We start from the raw sequence: 13,355 nt of genomic DNA, 5'->3' as shown, positions 1-13,355 counted from the left end.
TTTTTAGGGGGTAAACTCCCAGAAGTGGATCTTGTGGTATTTCTGTTTTTAACTTTTGAGAAACCTCCACACTCTTCCATAGTGGCTGCACCAATTTATATTCCCACCAACAGTGCATGGGGGTTCCCTTTTCTCCACGTCCTTGCCAACACTTGTTACTTCTTGTCTTTTTGATTTTAGTCAGTCTGACAAGATGTGAAGAGATGTCTCATTGTGATTTTGATTTTCATTTCCCCAGTGATTTGTGATATTGAACGTCTTTTCATGTATCTGTTGGCCATCTGTATGTCTTTTTTTATTTAAAAAAATTTTTTTTAACATTTATTTATGAGAGGCAGAGAGAAACAGAGCACAAGTGGGGGAGGGGCAGAGAGAGGAGGAGACACAGAATCCAAAGCAGGCTCCAGACTCTGAGCTGTCAGCACAGATCCCATCGTGGGGCTAGAACCCACAAACCATGAGATCATGACCTGAGCCGAAGTTGGATGCTTAACGCACTGAGCCACCCAGGTGCCCCAATCCATCTGTATGTCTTTTTTGGGAAACCGTTCTTTTCAGGTTCTCTGCATTAAAAATCCCAGTTTTAATTGGATTATTTGAGGGTTTTTTGTGTTAAAAAGTTGTATGAGTTTTTTGATATATTTTGGATATTACCCCCTTATTAAATAAATTATTTACAAATATCTTCTCCCATTCAGTAGGTTACCTTTTTGTTTTGTTGATAATTTCCTTTGCTTATTTATTTATTTATTTTTTGAGGGAGGGTGAGAGCATGAGCAGAGTAGGGGCAGAAAGAGGGAGACAGAGGATCCAAAGCAGGCTCCATGCTGTGAGCGCAAAGCCTGATGTGGGGCTTGAACTCATGACCATGAGATCATAACCTAAGCCAAAATCAAGAATCAGCCACTTAACCGACAGAGCCACCCAGGCGCTCCATTAATTTCCTTTGCTTTTTAGTTTGTTTTAGTCCTAGTTACTTATTTTTGCTTATGTTGCCCTTGCCTGAGGAGATAGTTCCAGAAAAATATTGCTAAGACCATTGTCCAACAGTTTGCTGCTGTTTTCCTTCAGGAGTTCTATGGTTTCAGGTCTTACATTTAAGTGTAATCCATTTTAAGTTTATTTTTGTATGTGGTGTAAGAAAATGGTACAGATTCTTCTGATGTAGCTGTCTAATTTTCTCAACACCATTCAAGTTTTTTAAGTAATCTCTACATCCAGTGTGGGGCTCAAACTCACGACCCTGAGGTCAAGAGTTACTTGCTCCTTCAACTTTGTCAGCCAGGCAACCCCAACACATATTATATACGTATTAAAGAGACTGTCTTCCCCCATTGTTAGATCCTTGGATCCTTTGTCCTAGATTAATTGACCATAGAGGTGTGGGTTTATTTCTGGACTCTCTGTTCTGTTGATCTGTGTGTCTAAAGTTTTTGTGACAGTACTGTTCTGTTTTGATTACCATTGCTTTGTAGTATAGTTTGAAATCCGGGATTGTGCTACTTCCAGCTTTGTTTTTCTATCCCAAGTTTGCTAGGGCTATTTGGGGTCTTTTGTGGGTCCACACAAATTTCAGGGTAATTTCTTCTAGTTCTGTGGAAAAGCTGTTGGTATTTTGATAGGATTGCATTGAACCTGTAGATTGCTTGGGGCAGTATGGACAGTTTAATAGTATTCTTCCAAACTATGAGTGTGGTATGTCTTTTCCATTTATTTACATCCTTTTCAGTTTCTTCTATCAGTGTCTTATAAATCAGTAGAGTTTTCACCTTCTTGGTTAAATGTATTCCTGGGTTATTTATTTTTTTGTTTATAAGTTCCAATATAGTGTTATGCTGGATAACATAGTGTTATGTTAGTTCAGGTGTACGCTGTACTGATTCAGTAATTCTCTACTCAGTGCTCACCTGTACTCTTAATCCCCTTCACCTGTTTCTACCCATCCCCCTCCCTCCTCTCTGATAACTATCAGTTCTCTATAGTTAAGAGTCTGTTTCTTAGTCTTTTTTTTTTCTTTGTTCATTTGTTTCTTAAATTCCACATCTGAGTGCAAGCCTATGGTATTTTTCTCTGACTTCACTTCACTTGGCATTATACTCTCTAGATCCATCCATGTTGTTGCAAATGGCAAAATTTTCTTCCTTTTTGTGGCTTAATAATATTCCAGTGTGTGTGTGTATGTGTGTGTCACATCTTTATCCCTTCATCTTTTGATGGACACTTGGGCTGCTTACATTCAAAGTAATTATTGATAGGTATGTCCTTATTGCCATTTTGTTACCTGTTTTATGGTTGTTTTGTAGTTCTTCTCTGTTCCTTTCTTCTTTTGCTCTGTTTTCACTCTTTGCTGGCTTTCTTTAGTGATGTACTTGGATTCCTTTATTTTTGCCGGTCTGTTACTGGTTTTGATTTGTGGTTACCATTAGGTTTGTATATAACATCTTTTTTTTTTTTTAATTTTTAAAGTTTATTTATTTTGAGAGAGACAGTGCAAGTTGGGGAGGGGCAGAGTGAGAGAATCCCAAGCAGGCTCTGCACTGTCAGCACAGAGCCCAGGGTGGGGCTGGAACCTACGAACCATGAGATCTTCACCTGAGCTGAAACCAAGAGTCAGCTGCTTAACCAGCTGAGCCACCCAGGTGCCCCCTTGTATATAACATCTTATGTTTACATCAGTCTATATTAAGTTGATGATCACTTAAGTTTGAATCCATTCTTTACTCTTCTCCCCTCCCACATTTAAAGTATATGGTGTCATATTTTACATCCTTTTATTTTGTGAATCGCTTGACTGATTTTTATAGATACACTTAATTTTACTACTTTTATCCTTGCTGCTTTTCTTATTCCTATTTATTTTCTTTCTACTCAGAGAGTCCCCTTTAACATTTCTTGTATGACTGGTTTAGTGATCATGAATTCCTTTGTTTGGGAAACTCTTTCTCTCTCCTTCTATTCTGAATACTAGCCTTGTTGGAAGGAGTATTTTGGGCTGCAGGTTTTTTCCTTTCAGCACTTTGAACAATATCATGCCACTCCGTCTGGCCTGCAGAATTTCTGCTGAAAAATCACCTCAAGGGGTTTCCCTTGTATGTAACTGTTTGCTTGTCTGTTTTGTCTTGTAGCTTTTAAAATGCTGTCTTTATTACTACTTTTGGCATTTTAATTAATATGTGTCTTGGTGTGGACCTCCTTAGATTGATTTTGTTGGGGGCTCTGTGTGCCTCCTGGATCTGGATATTTGTTTCTGTCCCCAGATTTGGGAGGTTTATTTCTTCAGATAAATTTTCTGCACCTTTTTCTGTTTCTTCTCCTTCTGGAATTCCTGTAATGTGGATGTTATTATTCTGATGGTATTGCTGAGTTCCCCTATCTTCATTTTTGGTTGTTTTTTTCCTCTCTCTGTTCAGCTTGATTGTTTTCTATTAGTCTGTCCTACAGGTCATTGATCCATTCTTCTTCCTCTAGTCCACTGTTTATTCCATCTACTATATTATTAATTTCACATACTGAGTTCTTTATCTCAGATTGGTTCTTTTTATGTTTTCTATCTCTTTGTTAAGGGTCTCACTAAGGTCCTCCACTCTTTTCTCCAATCCTGTGAGTATCTTTATGACCATTACTTTAAATTCTTCATCAGGAATATATACTATTTTGTTCCATTTAGTTTAGCTCTCTTGTTACGATTTTGTCCTGTTCATTTGTGGTATATTCCTGTATCTCATTTTGTCTCTCTGTGCCTGTTTCTTGGTATTAAGAGAGTCAGCTACCTCTCCTGCTCTTGAAAGTTATGGTCTTATGAAGAAGAGGTCCTGTGGTCCCTGCAGTGCAGTTTCCCCTGTTTACCAGAACTGTGTGCTTTAGGGGATGTCTGCTGTGTATGTTGTGAGTGCCCTTTTATAGTGGCTTCAGTCCGGTCATCTGCAATGATGCCTGTTGTGGGCAGGGTTTGGTCCCTGAGTTGTCAGTGGGCCAGTCTGGGGCCGCATCTGGCTTGAGTCGAGTCAGACCAGGTGTTTGCCAGAGATGCAGTAGCACCGAACTACTGGGCAGTTTCCTTGTGTTGTCCCAAGAAGCTTCTGTTGGTGGTTAGGGCCTGCAGTCCAACCAAATATCTGTTCCCAGCCCGTTGCTGGGACCATAGTCAGAGTGGTGTGTGTGGTTATCTTCTCCTTTCCCTGGGGCAGGAGTAATGCTGTTCCCTGTCTGGGCTGCATGCACATTGTCAGGCTTGTAACGCTCACTGCTTTGGATGGGCTCTGGCCAAGGGTGCCCTGGAGGGAGCAAGTCCACAGGAGGATGTGGGGGTGCACTTGGGAGGGGACCTGTGGCCACCCAAAATCCCTGCCGAGGCCTCTGGGTTGGAGGGGGCAGATCCACAGAAGTGTGGGGATGGGGTGCATGTTGTTATCAAGCCAGCTGGAGAGTGTTGTACTCTGCTGGTTCCTGCAGCTGTCCCTGTATCTAGGCTGGGGGGTGGAGGAGGGAAATAGCATTCACCAGTTCCTTTGTTCTTGAAGGACTCTCCCAAGAATCCCTGCCCTGCGCCTTCAGAACATGCTCTGAGGTTAGTAAACGAGTCTCCCTCCCGTACACCCAGGTATTTTTCAGACTGCTGCTTCTATGTTGTATCTCCACAGGGCTGTTTGTTGTGCTATTTAGTGGCAAGGAGTCAGTTGACTATTGTCCTCTCCCAGAGCTGAGCCCTCTGATATTTAAAGTTCAGACTGATTCTAAGAACTAGTGAAATTAGGCTATTTTGATTTTCAAAGCTAAATGTTATGGGATTCATCTTCCCTGTATGGGCTCCTGTGCCTGGGGTGCCTGGTGTGAGGGTCTGTTTCTTGTCCCTCTCCATATCTGGGGCATCCCTCCCTCGCATGAATGGTCTTGTGGTCCATTTAGCTTCCAACCAGGTCTCTACCTTTCCTGTCCTCTTCGGTGTGGACTCTAATCTACATTTAGCTGTGGAGAGTCTCTTCTGCCCTGTTCTATTTTTAAAGCATTTATAAACAGTGTTTTTAATTTATCTTCTTGCTAGGTCATTATTAGTTTATAGAAAGGCAGCAGATTTCTGTATATTGATTTTGTATCCTTCAGCTTTTACTGAATTCATTTATTAGAATGGTATTTTTGGTCTTTAGAATTTTCTATATAGAATAGTATGTCGTCTACAAATAGTGACGGTTCTATTTCTTGCTTACCAATTTGGATGTCTTTTATTTATTATATGATCATTATGGCTCAGATTTCTGTACTGTGTTGAGTAAACACGGTGAGAGCAGATGTCCGTGTCCTGTTCCTGATCTTAGAGGAAAAGCCTTCAGCTTTTCATTATTGGGTATGAGGTTAGCTGTGGGTTTGGGCTTTTATTATGTTGAAGCATATATACCCACTTTGTTGAGAGTTGTTACCATGAACAGGTGTTGAGTTTTGTCATATGTTTTTTCCTGTATTTATTGAGACCATGATTTTGAATCCTTCATTTTGTTAATGTGTATCATCACATTGATTTGCAGATACTGAACTATCCTTGTATCCCTGGAATAAATCCTTTTTGATCTTGGTGAGTAATCCTTTTAGTGTTTTGTTCAATTTGGTTTGCTAATATTTTGTTGAGGATTTTTGCATTGGTGTTAATTAGGGATAATTTTGGCCTATAATTACCTTTTTTTTTTTTTTTTCCTGTAGTGTCTTCATCTGGTTTTGGTATCAGTAATGCTGGCCTCATAAAAAGAATTTGGCAGTTCCTCTTTAATTTTTTACAGTAATTGAAAAGGATAGGTGTTAACTTTTTATATGTTTGGCTTCACCTGTGAGGCCATTAGATCCTGGACTTTTGTTTGTTGGGAGGTTTGGTTTGGTTTTTGTTTTTTTGAGAGAGTGAGAGAGCACAAGTGAGGGAGGGGCAGAGAGGGGGAGAGAGAGAATCCCAGACAGGCTCTGTGCTGTCAATACGCTTATCCAGCTAAGCCACCCAGGAGCTTTTTGATTACTAAGTTTTATAACTAGTAATTATTTTGTTCAGATTGTCTATTCTTGATTTAGTTTTAGAAGACTGTACATTCCTAATAATTTGTCCATTTCTTCTAGCTTGTCCAGTTGGCATATAATTTTTTGTAGTAGTCTCATATATAATAATCCTTTGTATTTCTGTGGTGTCAATTGTAACTTCTCTTTCATGTCTGATTTTATGTTTGAGTCCTCTTTTTCTCTTGATGGGACTATAAAGGCTTATCGATTTTTTCAAGAACCAGCACTTAATTTCATTTTTTTTTTTTTTTTTTGTGGTCTCTATTTCATTTGTTTCCACTCTGATCTTCATTATTTCATTCCTTCTAGTTAACTTTGGGATTGTTCTTTTTCTGGTTCCTTTAGGTCTAAGGTTAGATTGTGTTAGATTTTTCTTGTTTCTTGAGGTAGACCCTCGATCACTATAAATTTCCCTGTTAGAACTCCTTTTTGTGTGTCTCAAAGATTTTGGAACATTGTATTGTCATTTTTATTTGTCTCAAGGTATTTTTCAATTTCCTCTTTGGTGTCTTCATTGACCCATTTGTTGTTTAGTACCATGTTGTTTGGCGTCTGTGTATTTGTGGTTTTCTAATTTTTTCTTTTGATTGCTACCTGTTGTGATCTGAAGGGAGTGTTGTGGCCTGAAGTGAGTCTCTTGGCATCATACGGAGGGATCTTTTTTTTTTATTAAATCATTATTTCAGTTACCCTATGTCTTTTGATTGGAGCATTTAGTCCATTGACATTTTTTTATTTTTTAGGGAGAGAGAGAGAGAGAGAGCTAGAGAGAGTGAGAATCTTAGGCTCCACGCTCAATGCAGAGCCTGACATAGGGTTCAATCCCACAACCCTGGGATCATGACTGAATTGAAATCAAGAGTCAGACACTCAGCCAACTGAGCCACCCAGGCACCCCTAGTCCACTTACATTTAAAGTAATTACAGTGGGGTGCCTGGGTGGCTCAGTGGGTTGAGCTTACTAGCAGACTTCGACTCAGGTCATGATCTCACGGTTCATGGGTTTGAGCCCCACGTCAGGCTCTGCCAACAGCTCAGAGCCTGGAGCCTGCTTCAGATTTTGTGTCTTCCTCTCTCTTTCTGCCCCTCCCCAACTCACTCTCAAAAAGAAACATTAAAAAAAAATTTAATTACTGGTAAGTACCTACATTTGCCCTTGAACAAGTTCCTGTTCTGACACGCAGTTGCCGACCCCCATGCAGTTGAAAATCCACATACAACTGCCCCCAAATTTAATAGCTGACTGTTGACCAGAAGCCTTGCTAGGGAACATAAACAGTTGATTAACACATATTTTGTATATGTATTACATACTGTATTCTTTAAGTTCGGGAAAAGAAAATATTAAGATCATAAGGAACAGAAAATATTTACAGTATTGTGTTTATTGAAAACCATGAACAGTTCAAACCCATGTTGTTTAAGGTCAGATGTACTTACTGCCTTTTTAATTGTTTTCTGGTTGTTCCTTTTCTGTTCTCTTGCTCTCTTGTGTTTGATAATTTTTAGTATTATGCTTGGATTCCTTTGTATTTTTTGTGTGTCTGTTACAGATTCATGGTGAGTATCATGAGGTTCTTACATAACAATGTATTATAGTACTCTATTTTAAGTTGATGGTCACTTAAGTTTGAACACATTCTAAAACATTACATTTTTACTGCCCTCCCCTTCCACATTTGATATATTTGGTTTCATATTTTACATCTTTTTATTTTGTGTATCCCTTAACTAATTATAGATATAATAGATTTTACTACTTTTGTTTTTTAACCCTATAAGTGATTGATTTACTATCTTTACTGTGTGTTTACTTTGACCAGGGAAATATTTTCTTTACTAATTTTCTTCTAGTTATGTCCTTTTATTTAAAAAAAAATTTTTTTTTAACGTTTGTTATTGAGAGGGAAACAGAGCATAAGCAGGGGAGGGGCAGAGAGGAAGACATAGAATCCGAAGGAGGCTCCAGGCTCCGAGCTGTCAGCACAGAGCCTGACTTGGGGCTTGAACTCACAGACTGAGAGATCATGACCTGAGCTGAAGTCAGTTGCCTAACCGACAGAGAGCCACTCAGGCGCCCCTAGTTATGTCCTTTTAAACAAGTCCCTTTAACATAATCTTTTAAGGCTGATTTAGTGGTGATCGGCTCTAAGTTTTGTTTAGGAAACTCTTTACATCTCTTTTATTCTGAATGATAGTCTTGATAGGTATTCTCAGCTGTAGGTTTTTTACTTTCAGTACTGTAAATAGATCATGCCATTCTTTTCTAGCCCACAGTTTCTGCTGAAAACTCAGTTGATAGCATTGTGCGGGTTTCCTTTGTATGTTATTAGTTGCTTTTCTCTTGGAGCTTTTAAGGTTTTTTTTGTTTTGTTTTTTTAATATTTCTTCATTTTTGAGATAGGGAGGGCAAGTGGGGGAGGGGCAGAGAGAGTAAATAATCCCAAGCAGTCTCCACACTGTCAGCATGGAGCCTGACATGGGGCTCGAATCAAGAGTTGGATGCCTAATCAACTCTATGCCCTGGTTTTCTTTAATTTTTGACATTGTAATTACAGTTGACCCTTGAACAATGCAGGGGTTAAGGGCACCAATTCCCTGTGCAGTTGAAAATCTGCATGTAACTTTTGACTCCCCCAAAACTGAATAGCCTACTGTTGATGCCTTATATCTTACATAGCCTTATATATGCCTTATATAGCTACTGTCAGATGCCTTACTGACAACAAGGAGCTGATGAACACATTTTCTATGTTACATATATTACACACTGTATTCTTACAGTAAAGCTAGAGAAAAAATTAATAAAATCAGAAAATATAGTACTGTATTATAAAGAATAAAAATACACATATAAGTAGATTTGTGTTGTACAGGAGCCATCTGTATGTGTCTTAGTGTGGATCTCTTTGGATTCATCTTGTTTAGGCCTCTCTGTGCTTCCTGGTCCTGGATGTCTTTTTCCTTCCCTAGTTTGTCAAAGTTGTCACCTATTCTTCAGATAAGTTTTCTGTCCCTTTTTCTCTTCTCTCCTGTCCTAGGATGCTTGTAATGCAAATATTGTATGCTTGATGTTGTCCCAGAGGTCCTTTAATCTGTCATTTAAAGAAGATTTTTTGGGGGGCACCTGGGTGGCTCAGTTAGTTAAGCATCTGACTCTTTGGCTCAGGTCAGGATCTCAGTTTGTGAGTTTGAGCCCCACATGGGGCTCTGTGCTGACAGTGTGGAGCCTGCTTAGGATTCTCTGTCTCCCTCTCCTTCTGCCCCTCTGCTGCTCATACTCTCTCAAATTGAAAATTTTTTTTTGTTTTTGCTGTTCAGCTTGATTTCTAATACCCTGTGCTCCAGATTTATTTTTCTGTATCTTCTAATTCTGTATTTCTAATTCTGTAATTCTAATTCTAATTTCATTTGTTACTGTATTCTTCAGGTCTGATTTTTTTTTTTTATCTTCTCTTTGTTGAAGTACTCCCTGAACTCAAGTCCAGTAGGGGGACCTGGGTGGCTCAGTCAGTTCAGCATCCAACTTTGGCTCAGGTCATGATCTCATGGTTTGTGGGTTCGAGCCCTATATCGGGCTCTGTGCTTACAGCTCACAGCCTGGAGCCTGCTTCAGATTTCTGTGTCTCCGTCTCTGCCCTTCCCCTGCTCACATTCTATCTCTCAAAAATAAATAAATGTAAAAGTGAATTCAAGTCCAGTGAACATCTTTATGACTGTTACTCTGAACCCTTTTATTAGGTAGATGGTTTATCTCTGGTTCTTTTGTTTGGAACATACTCCTCTCATTTTGTCTGACTCTGTATGAGGTCAGCTGCGGCAGTTCTGGAAGGTAGCGGCCTTATGTAGGAGGCGTCCTATGGGGGCAGCAGTGCTGTCTCCCCTGGTCACCAGAATCAGGTGCCCTAGCTGTGTCCCCTGTGTGGGCTGTGTGTGCTGGGGAGTGGGGCTAGCCTCTGGTGAGACTGGCTGTGAGGTTTGGCCACAGCTGCAGTGAATACTGTGGTGGGCATGGCTCCACCCTGTGCCGTGGTACAGAGGTTGTGCCCGTTGGGAAGGTGTGTCCAAAGGGTAATGTCTAGGCCATGGTGGTGGTGCCAGCAAAGTAGATGAAAAGTGTCACATCTGGCACCCACCAGCCTCGGTCCAAGTAGGCTAAAAGATGGGAGTCTTCCATTCCCAGAAAAAATTCTTACAGATTGTTGCCCCTCCAGCACATGCCCTAAACTGAGTAAATAACCTAGGCACTTTTCAATCTGCTGCCTCTTGAGTGGGCTCTTTTGAGAGTAGAGCCTCAGTTTCCTATAACCTTCTGGAGTGAAGCTCCACAGATTTTCACAGCTAGACATCATGGGAGCACATCTTCCTGGTGCATACACCAAGGTAGGGGGTACTCAGGGAGGGGACTGACCCTCCACGCTTATGGGTGATATCCCTCCCTCTTCCGGGTCACTGCACCAGGGATTTGCCTCCTGGCCGCATCTCTGCCTCCTGTCCTTCTCAGTGCAGTTTTTTCTTTGTACCTTTGGCTGTGTAAGAGCTGTGCGGCTAGTCTTTGGGTCGTTCTCAGAGGGAGTTGCACTTTGTATAGCTGCACCATTGGTGTGTTTTTTGCGAGCAGCTGAGCTCAGAACCTCCTTACTCTGCCATCTTCCTGGGAGTCCCAGTGGATGCACTGAGGGTCCCTGCGCACACCATGTGCTTCCTCCTCACCTGTGCGGTCCCGCTGTGCGCCTGTGCCACCACACCTGCATCTGTGGTGTTGGCTACAGCTAGGTGTATACCTATATATCCTGAGTCCAGTTGAGCTGCTTGTGATAAAGGTTGAGCCATCTACCTTTCATAAATTATGACAGGGTAGGCAACATTCAATTCCAGACTTGATGGAAAGTGGCTCTTTAAAAGTAGACTCCTTTTCAAGGTTTCTTCTATTTGAAAAAAAAACAAAAACAAAAAAAACCCAGACACACTGAGAGATGTTACTTGGATTCTTCTGTTTCTCCATAAATGCCAATCTGAAGGCCACTTCTGCAAAGAAACCTACTCTGAACAAGATTGGATTTTGCTCTGACACTTCCCACTTCTTCAATGTCACAATCATCTGGGTAGAGGCCAAAGCTTAAACCAATTTGCGTAAAAATAAAAGCAAAGCAGGTCTTTCTGAACTTGGCTTCACAGTCCCAGAGTTAGGTCCTTGTTTGCAGAGGGAGCCTGAGGGCCAGCTCGCTCAGATGACCCATATCTGGGTGTTTGCTTCGTTTCTTGATGTATTCCAGAGTTTTCACCTAGGAGGAAAAAGAAAGATCAGTATCCCTTTGGTTCAGCTAGGCACCAACAAATCAACCGTATTGTGAGCTGATGCTGTCTTACAGCTAAAGTCTTTTGAAGCATAAAGGAGGGAAAGAAACCAAAAAAGTGTTAAAGTAAAACTTCTTAGTTTACAATTTGCTTATAAAATCAGATTTTGGTATGACCAGGAATAGCTGCTATTTCTATATATGTCTTTTTGTTTTCATTTTGAGAGGGCACGAACAGGGGAGAGGTGGGGGGACAGAGGATCCGAAGGGGCTCTGCACTGAGAGCAGAGAGCGTGACGCGAGGCTCAAAGTCACAAACCATGAGATTATGACCTGAGCTGAAACTGAACGCTTCACTGAGCCACCAGGCACCCTGTTATTCAGAGGGAATAAAAGGAAGATGAGCACTGATGTGATATTGAGGCCAGCTGTGCTTTGGCCAGTGGGTTTGTGTCGCTCACCAGGACCCCCATGCTCCCAGAGCCTCACCATGGTCCTGGTGTCTGCACAGCCGTGCCTCTGTGCCAGGTGCCACAGGTTGACAGAGAGTTGGTTGAGTCTGTTGTTGCGCAGGTCCCCGTGGGCCAAGATGCTATTAAAGAAGGAAAGGCCCAACGAGCTCTGGCGCTTCAGGGCCTGAAATAGAAGAGAGAGATCAGGGTGGGGCACAGGCGGGGGCCCGGTGTGGACATCAGCTCTACCTTGGGTCTTCTGGAGGGGCTGCTTAATCTCTGAGTCCCGCCTTCATCTGTAGGACAGGAAGGTAATGCCAGCTCACAGGGTGAGGACCGAATGAGATGATGCATATTAAAGCCCTTTGCCCTGTGCCTCCATGGGCATTTATTACTCAAGTACAGATGAAAACGAAAAGTCTAAAATAAGTCTTTCAGTTGGGTCCTCAAGCCACCCAAAGTGCAGTCACTATCCAGTAACCAAAGGGCAGAAATAAAGGCCAAATGACAACAGCTCCCCAAGAGCAACAGCCAGGCCCAGCTTTTATAAGAACCATTCTATACTTGGATTCCAAATCTAGCCTCTCTTAATCTGATTACAAGTACCTAAATAAGAAAAAGTCTAACCCAAATGTTAAAGGAGACCAGACCTGAATCCCAGCTTTGCATGGTACAAGACAAAAAGAAAGTCAATCTCCAAAATGCAACAACAGTCCTAGGAGAAAAGATACAAGTTCTGAAAGGTAAACAGAGGCATGTGGAAAGCCAAATAAATAGGGGGGTGCTGACAGGAGCCAAGTTCACTCATGTATCCAAGTGGACCCTGGACGGTTGATGACCTGGGCCCTTGCTGAATGCCCTTGGCTCACACTGCAGAACATCACTGGGCCCAGAGCCTCATTTATCTGCTTTGCTCCCTGGCGGCTAATGGGAATGGAGCCCTTACAGGGGACCAGGTATTCTGCTCTGTGCTTTACAGAGCTCATCAGAGTTACCTACACAGATCTTTGTGGGAGGCATACTTCTAACCAGCTGCATGAAGCACATGTTTAGCACTGTCTCTCAGGAATCCCAACCCCTGGTTATTTAAGCATCATGCTAGGTGCTGGGGTGAAGGGACTTAGCAGGTGTAAAGTTATGGACTGACTTTACAGAGTCCTAGATTACCTGGATGGGTCCAATTGAATCACTTGAGCCCTAAACAGAGAAATTTCTGAGAGACAAGTCGGCAGAAGGAGGGAGACTGGAGATCAGAAGCATTTGACCACCATTAATGGGTCTCAAGAGGGAAGAAGAGGGGCCAAAAGCCAAAAAAACAGCTTCTAGAAGCTAAGAACCTCTAGCCAAGAGCCAGCAAAGAAACAGGACTTCAGTCCTACAACTGCATGGAACTCAAGTCTGCCAACACCCTAAAATAAGCTGGTCAGTCAACATCTTGATTTTGACCTTGTAAAATCCAGCCAGCGCCAACTCAAACTATGAAATAATGAGTGTTTTAAGCTGTTGAGTTTGTGCCAATTTTCTGAAGGCTGCAATAGAAACCCAGTCCACTCCCATTGTTGTAGAGGCCTCC

General features: G+C 41.7%; 1 protein-coding gene and 1 long non-coding RNA gene across 6 annotated transcripts in view; one reads left to right on the top strand and one right to left on the bottom strand.

Annotated features, from left to right (window-relative positions):
• Window positions 1-3,391: 3,391 nt before the first annotated feature.
• Window positions 3,392-13,355, top strand: part of LOC128313652 (uncharacterized) — a 38,168-nt gene continuing 28,204 nt past the window's right edge. The window contains exon 1 of the long non-coding RNA XR_008294652.1: window positions 3,392-5,566. This is a non-coding gene — a long non-coding RNA (uncharacterized LOC128313652). The remainder of the gene's footprint in view (window positions 5,567-13,355) is intronic.
• VPS35L (VPS35 endosomal protein sorting factor like) overlaps window positions 8,748-13,355 on the bottom strand; it is a 118,237-nt gene continuing 113,629 nt past the window's right edge. For all 5 annotated transcript variants that reach the window (XM_053213381.1, XM_027043142.2, XM_015067202.3 and 2 more), the window contains 2 exons: window positions 11,820-11,966; window positions 8,748-11,318 (listed from right to left, as the gene is read on the bottom strand). In XM_053213381.1, the coding sequence (XP_053069356.1) occupies window positions 11,220-11,318; window positions 11,820-11,966 (246 nt within the window). In that variant the 3' untranslated portion in view covers window positions 8,748-11,219. The remainder of the gene's footprint in view (window positions 11,319-11,819; window positions 11,967-13,355) is intronic.

The sequence above is a fragment of the Acinonyx jubatus genome, chromosome E3 (assembly GCF_027475565.1).
Source record: "Acinonyx jubatus isolate Ajub_Pintada_27869175 chromosome E3, VMU_Ajub_asm_v1.0, whole genome shotgun sequence".
NCBI classification, from domain to species: Eukaryota; Metazoa; Chordata; class Mammalia; order Carnivora; family Felidae; genus Acinonyx; species Acinonyx jubatus.
The sequence above is the reverse complement of the archived record's forward strand: the minus strand, read 5'-3'. Positions and strand labels throughout refer to the sequence as shown.